Source organism: Anolis sagrei, chromosome 1 (assembly GCF_037176765.1).
Source record: "Anolis sagrei isolate rAnoSag1 chromosome 1, rAnoSag1.mat, whole genome shotgun sequence".
Classification (NCBI taxonomy): Eukaryota; Metazoa; Chordata; class Lepidosauria; order Squamata; family Dactyloidae; genus Anolis; species Anolis sagrei.
In genome coordinates, this window is record NC_090021.1 from 7,516,190 (window position 1) to 7,533,672 (window position 17,483).

At 43.3% G+C, this 17,483-nt stretch overlaps 1 protein-coding gene across 1 annotated transcript in view; it reads right to left on the reverse strand.

The window, feature by feature from the left end:
* ADCY3 (adenylate cyclase 3) overlaps nucleotides 1-17,483 on the reverse strand; it is a 114,959-nt gene that overhangs the window by 39,927 nt on the left and 57,549 nt on the right. The window contains exons 4-6 of the mRNA XM_060754676.2: nucleotides 8,833-8,963; nucleotides 6,555-6,666; nucleotides 2,493-2,620 (exon numbers count right to left, since the gene is read on the reverse strand). Of these exons, the coding sequence (XP_060610659.2) occupies nucleotides 2,493-2,620; nucleotides 6,555-6,666; nucleotides 8,833-8,963 (371 nt within the window). The remainder of the gene's footprint in view (nucleotides 1-2,492; nucleotides 2,621-6,554; nucleotides 6,667-8,832; nucleotides 8,964-17,483) is intronic.

The following is a 17,483-nucleotide window of genomic DNA, read 5'->3' on the forward strand; positions in this document are numbered from 1 at the left end:
GGCCCCATATAAGCCGCTCCGAGTCCCCATTGGGGAGATGGTGTCAAGGTATAAATAAAGATTATTATTATTATTATTATTATTATTATTATTATCATCATCATCTGGGGAAAACCTTTGCCTTTACTATATATATCTCTGAGTTTCATAAGTGTTCTTTTCAGTTGCCCAAAAAAATCTACCCTTTCTTCAAACATCTTGTTTTAAATCATGTTCTCAAATGACAATACCGCTCCGGCAGGAAGGTAACGGCGCTCCATGCAGTCATGCTGGCCACATGACCTTGGAGGTGTCTATGGACAACGCCGGCTCTTCGGCTTAGAAATAGAGATGAGCACCAACCCCCAGAGTCGGACACAACTGGACTTCATGTCAGGGGAAAACCTTTACCTTTACCTTACTAACACATTAACAAATGAAATAATCTCTAAGACATATCAATTAAATGTTATTACAAAAAGTAAGGGAAAATAGAAAAGGTAACATATAAGTAAAGGGACAAAATACCTAGAAGAAGTACTAATGGTATCAGCCCAGAGGAGAAGATAAGAAAAAGGAGGAATGATATAAGAAGAAAGAAGATCAACAAGAAAGACAAATGGAATTTTAAAAAAGACATTGTGGATATTTATTTGTCGTGTCAGGGCAACCGGTCAATTATATTACATTTCTAACAGAACAAAGCAAACAAACAGACAAAATACAAAATTTGTGAGTTTGGTAGTTGATTAAATGTCCTTTGACCAGTATCTGGCCACTTGGAATGCCTCTGGTGGTCCTCCATGGTGCATGTGGCGGGGCTCAGGTTGCATTGCAGCAGGTGGTCAGTGGTTTGCTCTTCTCCGCACTCGCACGTCGTGGATTTCACTTTGTGGCCCCATTTCTGAAGGTTGGCTCTGCATCTCGTGGCGCCAGAGCGCAGTCTGTTCAGCGCCTTCCAAGTCGCCCAGTCCTCTGTGTGCCTGGGGCGGGGGGGAGTCTCTCATTTGGTATCAGCCATTGGTTCTGGGTTTGAGCCTGCCACTTTTGGATTCTCGCTTGCTGAGGTGTTCCAGCGAGTGTCTCTGTAGATCTTAGAAAACTATGTCTTGATTTAAGTCATTGACGTGCTGGCTGATATCCAAACAGAGGAGATGAGCTGGGGATGTCACTGCTTTGGTCCTTCCACTATTGGCTGCAACTTCCCGGAAGATGTCAGGTGGTGCAATACTGGCTAAGCAGTGTAATTTCTCCAGTGGTGTAGGGCGCAGGCACCCTGTGATAATGCGGCATGTCTCATTAAGAGCCACATCCACTGTTTTAGTGTGGTGAGATGTGTTCCACACTGGGCATGCGTACTCAGCAGCAGAGTAGCACAGCGCAAGGGCAGATGTCTTCACTGTATCTGGTTGTGATCCCCAGGTTGTGCCAGTCAGCTTTCGTATGATATTGTTTCTAGCACCCACTTTTTGTTTGATGTTCAGGCAGTGCTTCTTGTAGGTCAGAGCACGGTCCAGAGTGACTCCCAGGTATTTGGGTGCGCTGCAATGCTCCAGTGGGATTCCTTCCTTCCCAGGTCATAATCCTCAGAGCTCGGGATGCTTGTCTGTTCTTAAGGTGAAAGGCACATGTCTGTATTTTAGATGGATTAGGGATCAGCTGGTTTCCCCTGTAATAGGCATTGTGGATGGAACTGCTTTAAAAATAGAAATATGTGTAGCAATACCCTCCCCTTCCTCATTCTTGGATGTACATTAGACTTATGGATAGACAGAATTTACTAGCAAAACTCCATCATCAAGAGTGGCCATTCCTCCCACGCTAATGGTACAAAACTAACAAAATGAAATTTAAAAAGGCATGACATATATACGCTTATTGTTGCATGCATTTGTCGCGAGTTTCCAGCAATAGGATTCAGGCTATTTTTTTTTCAATGTTAGAAAACAAAATTAAAAACAAAGTTTGGAAAGATCCAAAAAGAAGAAGGAGATATTTATTTACTTATTTATTTACAACATTTCTACCCTGCCCTTCTCAACCCCCGAGGGGGGAACTCAGAGCAGCTAACACTGGCAACAATTCGATGCCACAATATCACAAGGTAACAACAATATAAAACCATAAATAGACAATAGATTAAAAACAATATTAATTATACAGTCATATAGCTGTTTCCACTATCATAATAATCATATGGTCCAGTTCAATGTCCAAAGTGCCGTTATGCCTGGTAGCCAAAGGCCTGGTTCCACAACCACGATTTCAGTTCTTTCCTAAAGGAAAGGAAGGAGGACGCCAATCTAATCTCGCCGGGGAGCGCGTTCCACAAGCGGGGGGTCACCACTGAGAAGGCCCTGTCCCTCATCGCCACCAGATGCGTTTGCGAGGCTGGTGGGACCAAGAGCAGGGTCTCCCCGGTGGATCATCAACTATGAGGCGGAACGTAGAGGGAGATATGTTTGGACAAGTTAGCTGGGCCGGAGCCGTAGGAAAGGAATGGAAATACTTACGAAATGGCTTCCACCATCGCAAGACCCATCATGATGGAGCAAACGGCATGGTCTTCCCGGTAATCTGGAAGTCCGCAGATGCAGTAATAGCAGTCTCCCAGGATCTTGATCCGGAGCTGATGGTACTTCTAGAAGAACAGGAAGGAAACAAGGTTCAGAGCTATGGATATACAAGTAAAAGATCTTCATGACAAATATTCACGCCTAATTGTATGTTCGTTTCTTGTTATATGAAAATTGTGTGGTGTAATGTAAAATGAACCATATGTAGCGTGGGACTCAAAAGCAGTGAACAAAATGTAAACAATGTATTGTCGAAGGCTTTCATGGTCAGAATCACTGGGTTATTGTAGGTTTTTTGGGCTGTATGGCCATGTTCTAGAAGCATTCCCTCCTGACGTTTATCCCACATCCATGGCAGGCATCCTCAGAAGTTGTGAGGTCTGCTGGAAACTAGGAAAAATGGGTTTATATATCTGTAGAAGGGCCAAGGTGGGAGAAAGAAATCTTGTCTGTTGGAGGTAGGTGTGAATGTTTCAATTGGCCACCTTGATTGGCATTTGTTGGCCTGACAGTTTTTAGGTGTAAAAGCTAATTGGTTGGACAATGCCAGGGGACATAGCTGAGCCTGGGACTTTTGGTTACTGTTACAGTTTTGTTCAGGCTTGAGCTATGCAAGTGTTCAGGGAGAAGAAGAGAGAAGCAGAAAGAGACTGTTTGGAGTGTGCTCTCCTTTCATGAGCTGCTGAAGGAGTTTATCCACGTGGTGTGTGTCAAGATGCATGAAACTGATTGGTTGGGCAATGCCCGGGGAGATAGCTGAGCCTGGGACTTTTGGTTACTGTTACGTTTTTGTTCAGGCTTGAGCTATGCAGGTGTTCAGGGAGAAGAAGAGAGAAGCAGAAATGACAGTTTGGAGTGTGCTATCACTTCATGAGCTGCTAAAGGAGTTTATCCACGTGGTGTGTGTCAAGGTGCATGAAACTGATTGGTCGGGCAATGCCCGGGGAGATGGCTGAGCCTGGAACTTTTGGTTACATTTTTGTTCAGGCTTGAGCTGTGCAGATGTTCAGGGAGAAGAGAGAAGCAGAGAGGGACAGTTTGGGGTGTGCTCTCGCTTCATGAGCTTATGAAGGAGTTTCTCCACATAGTGTGTGTCAAGATACATGAAACAATATAATGCCGCTTGAAACTACAATATATAGCAGGCTCTGAAATCTCTTAATGGGAAAACATTGGAAGCATAAGATATCCTCACTAATTCAGTGCCTTTTGTTCATTTAAAGGCAAGCCATTTGCTCTATGAATGATGTCCATGGATTCAAATGGTCGGGCAATGCCCGGGGAGATGGCTGAGCCTGGGACTTTTGGTTACTGTTACATTTTTGTTCAGGCTTGAGCTATGCAGATGTTCAGGGAAAAGAGAGAAGTAGAGAGAGACAGTTTGGAATGTGTTCTTGCTTCATGAGCTGCTGAAAGAGTTTATCTACATGGAAATACAATTTTAAATCTCTCATTAAAAAGACATTATGTGAGTTGATGCAACTGATCACACTGTACATATGATGTTGTGAATTAAGACGAATATACTACTTAATCTTTACTGTTCACCTGCATGGCACATTTTATTTCTCTGACAAGACAGTGTGTGGGCTGATTGAACGTAAACTACATGTGGTTTATTTTACATTACGCCAGAAGTTTGCCCATGCCTGCATTATAACATATCACAATAGTGGGAAAACATATTCTTCTTAATTATAAGGCTTCTCTATTGATGATTTTGACTTTAAACTATGATTTTATTAATGATTTCAGTGTGTCCTAACCATATGTCTGTATATTTTTGAAGGCTTTCATGGCTGGAATCACTGGGTTGCTGTAGGTTTTTCTGGGCTATATGGCCATGTTCTAGAGGCATTTTCTCCTGACGTTTCGCCTGCATCTATGGCAAGCATCCTCAGAGATAGTGAGGTCTGTTGGATGTAGGAAAATGGGTTTATATATCTGTGGAATGACCAGGGTGGGACAAAGGACTTTTGTCTGCTGGAGCTAGGTGTGAATGTTTCAACTGACCACCTTGATTAGCATTGAATGGCTTGGAAGTGCCTGGGGGGAATCTTTTGTTGAGAGTGATTTGATGTGCCTGATTGTTTACTCTCTGTTGTTTTGCTGTTGTAATTTTTGAGTTTTTTAATACTGGTAGCCAGATTTTGCAAAAAGAATATGCGAACCCCACCTCCTCCAAGATGAACTGAACCACCTCACTACCTCTGAGGATGCTTGCCATAGATGCAGGCGAAACGTCAGGAGAAAACGCCTCTAGAACATGGCCATATAGCCCGGAAAAACCTACAGCAACCCATATGTCTATATATTTTAATACATGTGTTCTAATGGCTTAACAACAACAACAACAACAACAATAACAACTTCACTTCCTGACAAAGAAGACAAATGAAAGAATGAAAGAAAAAGTTCACCCTTGGATGCATTTTATAAGAAGCCGCTAAACGTTTTCTAAAGAATTCAAAATGTTTTTTCTTTCATTATTATGCTAGCTTTTAAAATTGCATGTGTCCATTAATCATTATTTTTGCATTAGACGCAAATAGAACCTGTATCAACAGCTTTGGAAGGCTGCAATGCTCACTCTGAAGCTTTCACTGTATTTGTTTTGTTGGAATTCATCTTAATGGTGCTCATTTATGCTTTATTACTAATCAGGGCACTTAGGCTTTAAAATCCATAATCATAAAAGTCATAAATTCTGAGAATCCTCAAAGTGAAGAGCCGGAAAAAGCAAATAATTCAATCAGACGAAGAAGAAAAATCTTTCCCAAGATGACGTACTTTGTTCTTTCAGTTTTCTTGTTTTACTAATTAAGAAATGTTGGAAATAGCAACCTTCTTCAAGCCTCCACTAGTTATTTGTTATGAATATAATTCAGATTGCTTATATGTATTGGTATGCCGTTTTCCTTAACTCTGTGTTGTGGGAGGGACAGCAGACGATGCAATCAGATCTGGGATTGTTCAGGACTCAGACTCCATTTTCAATCTCAGACTCCATTATGCTTTCAGGCGGCAGTAGAAATAGTACAATTTTAATGTCAGTAGAAACTGAATGCTTTGCTTATTGTATTGTATATATGTGTATTGGTATGCAGTTTTCCTTAACTCTATGTTATGGTAGGGACTGCAGACCATGCGATCACATCTGGGATTGTTCAAGACACAGACTCCATTATGCACTCAGACAGCAGCAGAAACAGTACAATTTTGATGTCAGTAGAAACTGAATGCTTTGCTTAGTGTATTGTATATGTGTGTATTGGTATGCAGTTTTCCTTAACTTTGTATTGTGAGTGGGGCCGCAGACCATGCAATCAGATCTGGGATTGTTCAGGACTCAGACTCCATTTTCAATCTCAGACTCCATTATGCTTTCTGACGGTAGAAGAAACAGTACAGTTTTGATGTCAGTAGAAACTGAATGCTTTGCTTAGTGTATTGTATATGTGTGTATTGGTAAGCAGTTTTCCTTAACTTTGTATTGTGAGTGGGGCCGCAGACCATGCAATCAGATCTGGGATTGTTCAGGACTCAGACTCCATTTTCAATCTCAGACTCCATTATGCTTTCTGACGGTAGAAGAAACAGTACAATTTTGATGTCAGTAGAAACTGAATGCTTTGCTTAGTGTATTGTATATGTGTGTATTGGTATGCAGTTTTCCTTAATTTTGTGTTGTGGGTGGGGCCGCAGACTATGCAATCAGATCTGGGATTGTTCAGGACTCAGACTCCATTTTCAATCTCAGACTCTATTATGCTTTCTGACGTCAGTAGAAACTGAAAGCTTTAGAAAACAGAGACTCTATTAGACTCTCAGAACAGAGATATGATTTGGACTTTGGACTGTTGATTGGCCTTTTCTCCCTTAAGGTAGCTTCCAAGAGAATTTAAGAATTTAAGTGTGAGAAGGGGACATTCAAGAAGAGAAATAGATAAACACAGTAAGAAATAAGAAATCCTGACGAAGGCTAGCTAATAAACTTACGGCCGCTAGTTTATCGAAGCGAGCAAAGAGTTCGTTGAGAAGCTTCACCAATTCCTGGGCGCTGCAGGAAGACGAGAGCTGCGTGAAACCGACTATGTCCGCAAAGAGGATGCTGTTAAATCAAAGGCACAAGAAGAAAAAATAAGGTTAAGAGTTCTGCTACACAACTACTATACACAATAGAGAAACTAAACTCATGTAAACTAAAAAAAAACCAACCCAGATGTCTCCAATCAATTTTTAAAGCTCCGGGGGCCGGGCTTTAGCACAGCAGGTTAATCACCAGCTGCAGTAAATCTGGTCAATCGAAAGGTCGATAGTTCAAAACCCGGGTCAGGGTGAGCTCTTGGCCTTTAGCAAAGTTTTTCAAAGTTCCATTTGTGAGCCACATCCATGTTTTTCCTTTGTCAATTTGGCTCTCATTTTTTCCCAGGAACTGTCCATGGAGAGCCTTCTTTCGCCAGTTATTATTATTATTATTATTATTATTATTATTATTATGTTTATTTATATCCAACTTTTGGTGACCCACTGGAGAAACTACACCGCTTAGCCGGTATTGCACCACCTGACATCCACCGGGAAGTAGCAGCCAATAGTTAAAGGACCAAGGCAGAGACATCTCCAGCTCATCCCCTGTTTGGGTATCAGCCAGCACGTCAACGACTTAAATCTAGAAATAGTTTTCTAAGATCTACAGAGACACTCGCTGGAACACCTCAACAAGCGAGAGTCCAAAAGTGGCAGGCTCAAACCCAGCACCTCAACCAATGGCTGATACCAGATGAGAGACTCCCCACTGGGCACACAGAGGACTAGGCAACTTGAAAGGCACTGAACAGACTGCGCTCTGGCACCACGAGATGCAGAGCCAACCTTCAGAAATGGGGCCACAAAGTGGAATCCTCGACATGCGAGTGTGGAGAAGAGCAAACCTCTGACCACCTGTTGCAATGCAACCTGAGCCCTGCCACATGCACAATGGAGGACCTCCTTGCGGCAACACCAGAGGCACTCCAAGTGGCCAGATACTGGTCAAAGGACATTTAACCAACTACCAAACTCACAAGTTTTGTATTTGTCTGTTTGTTTGCTTTGTTCTATTAGAAATGTAATATAATGGACTGGTTGCTCTGACACGACAAATAAATAACCTGAATCTATGGCAAGCATCCTCAGAGGTTGTGAGGTCAAGAGGGAATGCCTCTGGTACATGGTCATACAGCCCGGAAAACCTACAACAATCCAATATATGGGCAATCAGCAGGGTATGCAGATGTACACATGGTGGACACACTGTAAGTGCTGCACTTTTGTTGAATCCAGCACCATAAGAGCTATAAATTGTTGAATTGTTGAACCATTATATGAATCTTTTAATCATAGCTATGACCATATTTTACTGGGTTGTTGTAGGTTTTTTCGCGCTATTTGGCCGTGTTCTAGAGGCATTCTCTCCTGACGTTTCGCCTGCATCTATGGCAAGCATCCTCAGAGGTAGTACCTCTGAGGATGCTTGCCATAGATGCAGGCGAAACGTCAGGAGAGAATGCCTCTAGAACATGCCCATATTGCCCAAAAAAACCTACAACAACCCAGTGATTCCGGCCGTGAAAGCCTTCAGCAATACATTGACCATATTTTACTTTCTCTATTTAATAGAGGTTGCTTCTATTTGTGTTATTGATTTGATACATATTCTATCTTATATATCATGGCACCATTGTGTGTTATCTTCTAAGCTGCCCTGAGTCCCTATGGGAGATGGAGGCGGGTTATACATAAAAGATTGTTGTTGTTGTTGTTGTTGTTAGTATTAGTATTAGTATTATTATACCTAGAACTGGATATAGTATTCCAGGTTACGGATATTGAACTAGAAATCACAGTAGCCTTTTCCAGCATAGATTAATAATTTCCATTTTTGGCTCCCAAGTTTTCCTTTGCTTCTGCATCTTCTAAGTGCTCCATTCTTCTGTCTGATGTTGAATCAATTTGGGGGGAAAATGCTCTTTCCTTAATTGTGCTTTTTGTGAGGTTTTAATTATGCATCAGAGTGGAAATTATGGTGCTGAGTGGCCTTGAAATACACTCTCTGAACGATGGCAATAAATACTTTATTGCACATGGGTCAAATTTATGGCCCGCCATGTCATTGTTATGTAGCCCTCCTCCAGATGCTGGACTACAACGTCTATATTTCCCATCATTAGCCATCATAACAAGAGCTAATGGCAGTTGTGATACAGTAACACCTAATTGTGAGGATATCTGATACCTGACATTTTCATGGCGGTACATGTACATGGTGTTGAACTGCTGCATCTCCTTCTGGCTCGGATCCTTCTTCATATCTTTCAGCATCTCATCGGCCACATGTTTGGGCAAAATGGAAAGCATCAAGCGTTCCTGGGGTGGAAAAAGAAAGCCAGGGAAAGGGAAATGTGAAGAAAAGTAATCCAAAAAGGGCTATCATCAGCATTATACTAAAGGACCTAATACAATGAGTCAAATAATAGGAAAACAGGTCTACTTTAGCAAGAGAGATGTTACTGCTTATGACAGTCCACCAAATATGAGAGTCCACCAAAGAAAAGACCTGGCATTGATTCTGGTACGCGATGCAAGGATGGAGATGTTGAATGGTTATGTTGAATCCCTTTACCAGCTATAAATGCCACAGCAATAGCAGGTTTTAGATCAGGTGAGGTTTTGGATCAATGGCTAGGGTAGGAGTCCTCAAACTTTTTAAACAGGGGGCCAGTTCACTGTCCCTCAAACTGTTGGAGGGTCCGACTATAGTTTTTTAAAAAACTATGAACAAATGCCTATGCAGACTGCAAAAATCAAGTTTACAACAACATCTGTTATAGAACTCCAATATGCTGATGACAACGTTGTCTGTGCACATTCAGAAGAAGATCTACAAGCCACTCTAAACACCTTTGCAAAAGCATATAAGAAGCTCAGCCTGTCATTGAACATCGAGAAAACCAAAGTGCTCTTCCAGCAGTCACCAGCCAATCCCTCTCCAAAGCCAGAAATACAGCTCAATGGTGTCACATTAGAAAATGTTGACCATTTCCGCTACCGTGGCAGCCACCTCTCCACAAAAGTCAACATTGACACTGAAATACAACACCACCTGAGCTCTGCGAGTGCAGCATTTTTCCGAATGAAGCAGAGAGTATTGTCGAAGGCTTTCATGGCCGGAATCACTCAGTTCTTGTGGGTTTTTTTCGGGCTATATGGCCATGTTCTAGAGGCATTTCTCCTGACGTTTCGCCTGCATCTATGGCAGGCATCCTCAGAGACCTCACCCTCTGAGGATGCCTGCCATAGATGCAGGCGAAACGTCAGGAGAAATGCCTCTAGAACATGGCCATATAGCCCGAAAAAACCCACAAGAAGCAGAGAGTGTTTGAGGACCGGGATATCCATAGGGATACCAAGGTGTTTGTTTATAAAGCTATTGTCCTCCCAACCCTGCTATAAGCCTGCGAGACGTGGACTCTCTACAGATGTCACATGCAACTCCTAGAATGATTCCATCAGCGCTGCCTCCGAAAAATCCTGCAAATCTCTTGGGAAGACAAACAGACAAATGTCAGCGTGCCGGAAGAAGCAAAGACCACCAGCACTGAAGCAGTGGTCCTCCATCAACTCCGCTGGAGTGGCCACATTATCCAAATGCCTGACCACCGTCTCCCAAAACAGTTGCTCTACTCCGAACTCAAGAACAGAAAACGGAATGTTGGTGGGCAGGAAAAAAGATTTAAAGAAAGGCTCAAAATGAACCTTAAAAACTCTGGCAACAACACTGAGAACTGGGAAGCCCTGGCCCTTGAGCGCTCCAGCTGGAGGTTGGCTGTGACCAGCAGTTCTGTAGAATTTTAAGAGGCATGAATGGAGGGCGAAAGAGAGAAACATGCCAAGAGGAAGGCGCGTCAAGCCAACCCCGACTGGGACCACCTTCCACCTGGAAATCGATGCCCTCAGTGCAGGAGAAGATGCAGATCAAGAAGAGGGTTCCACAGCCACCTACGGACCCACCAGTACAATCCTACTCGGACAACAAGGGATCGCCTAAGAAAGTTTTTAAAAAGTTTTTTTATTGTATAATACATAGAAACATTCCATCTTTGAAATTTTCATAATACCATATTTTCCCCATCCCACCACCACCACAACCTAAGGAACAGTTAAGGACATTTGCTGTGTTTATTATAATTGTTCAATCATGAGAATAGTCTTATTTAACACCGTATATTTATCTTTCCCCTTTATTCTGTATATGAGACCCTTCCATTTTGCTTCCCAACTTTTCCTTTTGCTAATATAATCTTGGAGAAGGTAATCGGCTTGATATTTATACCAAGTTTTTATATCCCATTTCTTGTGGTCCTTCCAGCCTAGGGCCATTGAGGCTTTGATTGCCTCTATCATGTGATTTATTATTTCCTCACTATTCCCCTTTACTTTCCATTTTCTGGGTGAAAAAATTGAGTCTTGTTCCATTCTATATTTATCCCTAATAGCTCCTCCATTTCCTTCCTGATTATTTCTTGGAACTTTTGGATTTTTTGCATTCCCACCACATGTGGCCGTATGTTCCTATTTTTCCGCAGTTGTGCCAACATAATTTTGGGCACGTTTTCATGATATGCACCAGTTGCACGGGAGTTCTGTGCCATTTTGTCAGTATTTTCCGTTGCATTTCTTTAATCTTTAGGTGTTTTATTTTATTGATTGAATTCATCCAATTATCTATTTCTCTCTCACTGCAACTTAATTCCTCCTTCCATTAGGGAAGATTTTGTGTTATATTGTATTTCTGTGATTATTTTATATATAAATCCCATGATTCCTTTCTCCTTCTCAACTTTCCATTTTATGATTTTGCCAAAATTTGTTTCTGATCTCCTAAGTAAGTAAGCACACTGCACGTCTTATTTTGAAGCAGAAAAACAAAACAGGAGCAAATACAATATTTAATATTAGGCCTGTCGGTTTCGTTTCGTTGATTCGTTATTTCGTATTAAAATCGTTATTTTTTGCATATCCGAAGCGATATCAAAACATATTTTCAAACCCGGAAGGGTTTGAAAATATCGAAGCAGCAGCCCCATTTTTTTTACGAGCGGAAGCTCCGCTCGTTAATGGGATGGAGGCTGCTGTAAATGGGGCGGGCGGGGCGAAGGGGCGGCGCGAGGAGGAGGAGGGCGCAGGAGCGCGCGCGCCATCCGATCGGCTCGGCTCCTGCGCCCCCCTCCTCCTCCTCCTCCTCCTCCTCCCCCCAGCTGGGAGGAGGAGGGGGAGGAGGAGGAGGGGGGCGCAGAAGCCGGAGCCCATTGCATGGCGCGCGCGCGCTCACAAGCGGCCTCCGCGCGCCATCGGGCTCCGGCTTCTGCGCCCCCCTCCTCCTCCTCCTCCTCCTCCTCCCCCCAGCTGGGAGGAGGAGGGAGAGGAGGAGGAGGGGGGCGCAGAAGCCGGAGCCCATTGCATGGCGCGCGCGCGCTCACAAGCGGCCTCCGCGCGCCATCGGGCTCCGGCTTCTGCGCCCCCCTCCTCCTCCTCCTCCTCCTCCTCCCCCCAGCTGGGAGGAGGAGGGAGAGGAGGAGGAGGAGGGGGGCGCAGAAGCCGGAGCCCATTGCATGGCGCGCGCGCGCTCACAAGCGGCCTCCGCGCGCCATCGGGCTCCGGCTTCTGCGCCCCCCTCCTCCTCCTCCTCCTCCTCCTCCCCCCAGCTGGGAGGAGGAGGGAGAGGAGGAGGAGGAGGGGGGCGCAGAAGCCGGAGCCCATTGCATGGCGCGCGCGCGCTCACAAGCGGCCTCCGCGGTGCGCGGAGGCCGCTTGTGTGACTTTTCAGGGCTGTATATGACCATGTTCCAGAAGCATTCTCTCCTGACATTTTGCCCACATCTATGGCAGGCATCCTCAGAGGTCTGTTGGAAACTAGGCAAATGGTGAGTTATATATCATCTAATATTATCGAATGTCCAGGGTGGGAGAAAGCCATTCAATGCTAATCAAGGTGACCATTACTGCAACATTCACACTACTTAGCCTGTTTGATCAAGAAAATTTTTTTTCTAAAATGTTTTGTAAATAATAACGAAAATTCGTAAATAACAAAACATTTTTTTGGAAAGTTTTGTAAATATTTTTAATATCGAAACAAAAAAACACCCCAATTAAGAATCGAATTTAGAAACAAATTTTTTCTTGATCAAACAGGCCTATTTAATATGAAGAACAAGTAAAGTTAAATCAACAAACCTATTAGTATTTCTATGGGAACTATCCGGTTCCATATTTATCACAGCTAGTCATAACAAGTGATGCAAGTTTGCATCAGTTAGTTTAGATCTGGTTGGAGATTTCAGATGTTTCATTATGGAAAAAGTCTGTTCACAGACATAAGTGCTGCCAAAGATGGTTAGCATTTTGAGTGCATGGTTCCTGAGATTAGGATATGTCTCAGAGGGGAGAGATGCATAGAAATTAGGAAGTCTGCTTGACTTGAATGCGTCTTTCAGACAGTCACAATTCTGCAGTTTCAGCCAGTTCCATTTGGTAAATTACATCCACATTTTCAATGTCAATAGAAAATGGGTTACGGAAATGGGTATGGAGATGAAGCTCTTTAAATTTAAATTTGCAACCTTTCCAGTGAATCTACACATGTTTTGTTTAGGAATACAACCAACGTTTTTTCCGCGAACAGATTTTGAGTTATGGGGAGATGGCAGAAATTTTCCTCCATCCATTTGTTTGATGAGGTCCAGCATATTTTGGGAATTCGCCCTTCTCCACACCTGGCGGGCCAGATAAATGTCCTTGGCGGGCCACATGTGGCCCGCAGGCCGTAGTTTGAGGACCCCTGGCTAGGGGAATAATAATAACAATAACAATAATCTATATAAATAAAAATGTAATGTTCATTTGTGGGATTAACATAACTCAAAAACCACTGGACGAATTGACACCAAATTTGGACACAAGACACCTATCAAGCCAACGAGTGACCATCACTCCTAAAAACACTGAAAATCACAGCGGAAGGGGCGTAAAAAGCCACAAAAATAAAAATACATTACATACGCAAAACCACATATATACATATTTATACAAATATATACACACATATATGCATATATACACACACAAAACACATATACACAGACTGTGCCACAGCAATGCATGGCAGGGAATGGCTAGTTATAAATATAATTATACTTTATTTATATTCCACTTTATCTCCCCAGAGGGACTCAGAGCGTATTAAAGGTAAAGGTAAAGGTAGTCCCCTGACATTAAGTCCAGTCATGTCTGACTCTGGGGTGTGGTGCTCATCTCCATTTCTAAGCCGAAGAGCCAGCGTTGTCCGTAGACAGCTCCAAGGTCATGTGGCCGGCATGACTGCATGGAGCGCCCTTACCTTCCCGCCGGAGCGGTACCTATTGATCTACTCACATCTGCATGTTTTCGAACTGCTAGGTTGGCAGAAGCTAGGGCTGACAGCGGAAGCTCACGCCGCTCCCCGGAATCGAACCTGTGACCTTTCGATCAACAAGCTCAGCAGCTCAGTGCTTTAACCCACTGCGCCACCGGGGGCTCCTCAGAGCATATTACAGTACACATATAAAGCAAACATTCAATGCCATTTTACATAAACAATGACATACAATACACAGATAAGGTAAAGGCCTTCCCCTTTTCCATCTCTGGCATCTGGAAGCGATGTTCAATTTTCAGCCATGGGGAGGCGCTCTTGTTACATTTTCCATGTTGAAGGAGCCTACTGTCCGTAGACATCTCTAATCTTTTTGCCAGCATGTCTGCATGGGGCGCCCTTTTACCTTCCTGCAGAGGCAGTACCTATTGATCTACTCACATTGCATGCTTTCAAACTGCTAGGTAGGCGAAAGCTAGGACTAGCAGACGGAAACACACCCTGACTAGTGGCTTCTAACTGTTGACCCTCCGACCAGCAGCCTTTCCTGCAGTTGACGGCTTTAACCGTTGTGCTACTGTGGCCCCTATCATTAATGGCTACCATTATTATTATTATTATTATTATTATTATTATTACTATTACTGGTAGTGCAATGGGTTAAACCCTTGTGCCAACAAGACTGAAGACTAACAGGTCAGAGGTCCAAAACTGGGGAGAGTGTGGGTGAGCTCCCTTTGTCAGCTCCAGCTCTCCATGCGGGGACATGGGAGAAGCTTCTCACAAGGATGGCAAAATATCAAAACATCCGGGCATCCCCTGGGCAGTGTCCTTGCAGATGGCCAATTCTCTCACACCAGAAGCGACTTGCTGTTTCTCAAGTCACTCCTGACACTGAAAAAAACAAACTATTATTGATAATAATAATACCGTGCTTTTTCTCTGCATAAGGAGACTCAATTAGACAATTGAGTAGAGGTTCATTTATTAGTTAGAGGATTGGCTGGGAAGTTGTTTGTAAATGTCTAAGATTTGGAAAGGAAAGGGAGAATAGATAGGATAAGGCAAGATTTTCAGTTATGATTTAGGACTGTACTATAATATTGTATACGTTATGAAAGTTTACTAAAAAATTCTATTTTAAGAATTGTATTGAGTTGACTCATGTCACAAGTACTTTTGCCCACAGCATCCATGAGATATAACCAATCATGGCTTGAAAATTTAAAAAAAGGTAAAGGTTTTCCCTCAACATTAAGTCTAATCGAGTCCGACTCTGGGAGGTGGTGCTCGTCTCCTTTTCTAAGCCAAAGAGTCAGCATTGTCCTTAGACACCTCCATGATCCTGTGGCTGGCATGACTGCATGGAGCACTGTTTGATCTACTCACATTTGCATGTTTTCGAACTGCTAGGTTGGCAGAAGCTGGGGCTAACAGCAGGAGCTCACCCCGCTCCCCAGATTCGAACCGTTGACCTTTTGGCCAGCAAGTTCAGCAGCTCAGCGGTTTAACCTTCGGCGCTAATGGGGGCTCCGGCTTGCAAATATTCATAGGGAAAAATTCTCATGGGATTGGGAGCTGAAGTATAGCAATGGAACCGGTGTAGCAAATTAATGCATTTTGACCCTACTTTGACTGCCATGGCTTAATAATATGGACTCCATAGCATTGATTTCTGGTGCCAAACTGCATTAATTCTACTGTGTTGATGCCCTCGTAACCTCACGTTTTGGGGCTCAAACCTCAGAGCCCGGCAAGTGTGTTTTGCCGCATTTGCATCCTGCTGTTTCTTCCTACCACGAAATGAGAACAACGCCGACAACAGTTTTGTCCCTGCACAATTCAAAGAAGCAATTTGATTTTGCAGAGCTGCTTTAATAGGACCGTGTGTGCGTTTGCTTGTGTTGCCAGAGCATGCAAAAAAAATAAATATGAGTGGCAAACATGTGTCCCAAAATCCTGGGTGAACATGTGCTTTGGAGGCGTTCCTTGTTCAGACACAGCGATGGGAGAAGGGGGCACTTTATTGACCATTTTAAACCACCTTTCATCATATGGTAGGAAGGTAGTTTATCAAATGTCATTAAACCCTTTTACAATCCTAATAAAACCACAGAGAAACACCAAAGGCATGAATATAGGGACACCAAAGAGTGCCTTTTATTAGATTCATGCTTTGTCTAGCCAAGTGTCGTTAATTCTGACCTCCGGCCACGCTTATCCAGGGTTTATTTAAGGCAACCGTCCTTTCGCGCCTTATCATGAGACGCTAGAGCCTACCAACGCTTGCATTGTAATATAGGAAGCTGGTTTCTGTTGAGTCAGAGCCTTATAGGGCAATCTAAGCTCAGTCTTGCCAACTCAAGACTGGCAGCTATGGCTCTCTGGCATACTTTCCTATCTGGACATACCTCCAGTGTATGCATATTAGGCTTGGTTGATCAAAAAATGGTTCAAAACTTGTTTTGGATTGTGCCATCGCGCTTGGGGGCTATTATTCTTAATGAAGAAGGGATGAACGTGGCATCTTTCCCCCAAGGGATTGCTTCTTGCCCTCCTATAGGAAACTGGAACTCTCAAAAACCCAAAACGCTGTAAATAACTCAAAATAAGTTTTTATTGATCACAAAGAGTTATTTCTTAAAGCAATGAGCTGGAAACTTCAGAGGGGTGAAGGAAAATATACGTCACAGTCACAATTAGTCTTGGGTCCAAGGGGTTTGAAGCTGAGAAGCCTCACCAAGTTTCCTCTTTCCTCAATGGCTGTGAATGCCAGAGCAAACCACAACACCAGTTCAGATGGCCTATGCTTTGAAGACTCAGGATCTTCCTTTGGTGCCAAAAGAACCGGTTTGAAGGCGCTTGGGTCTCCTCAATGTTGTCCAGGACGATCTGGACATAAAGCATGAGCCCCAAGGGTAAAAAACCTCAGAACTGGTGCTAAGAGGTAACTTAAATCAGGGTCCTTTAGAGTCAAGTCTCTTACTCACGTCCATATGGTAAAAACTCTGATGGCAGAATGAAAAAGAAAGGAAGCACTCCCCTCACTTGTGATAGAGGCGGGGCCGAGAGCAGGACCTCCCCAGAAGATCTTAAACTCCGAGGTGGAACGTAGAGGGAGATCCGTTTGGACAGATATGCTGGGCCAGTCCACTTGGGGAAGACTTAAGCGGGTTGTTGTGGGTTTTTCGGGCTATATGGCCATGTTCCAGAAGCATTCTCTCCTGACATTTTGCCCACATCTATGGCAGGCATCTATAGATGCCTGCCATAGCTGTGGGCAAAATGTCAGGAGAGAATGCTTTTGGAAAATGGCCATTCACCACGGAAAACTCACAGCAATTCACTAATTATACAATTCCCAATCCTATTCTAAATTTGATTTGCTAATCCCAACTAACCTGTTGAAATATACATGTGTGTCTTGGATGTATCACAGAGTTGGAAGAGATCACAAGGAGATTGAGTATAAC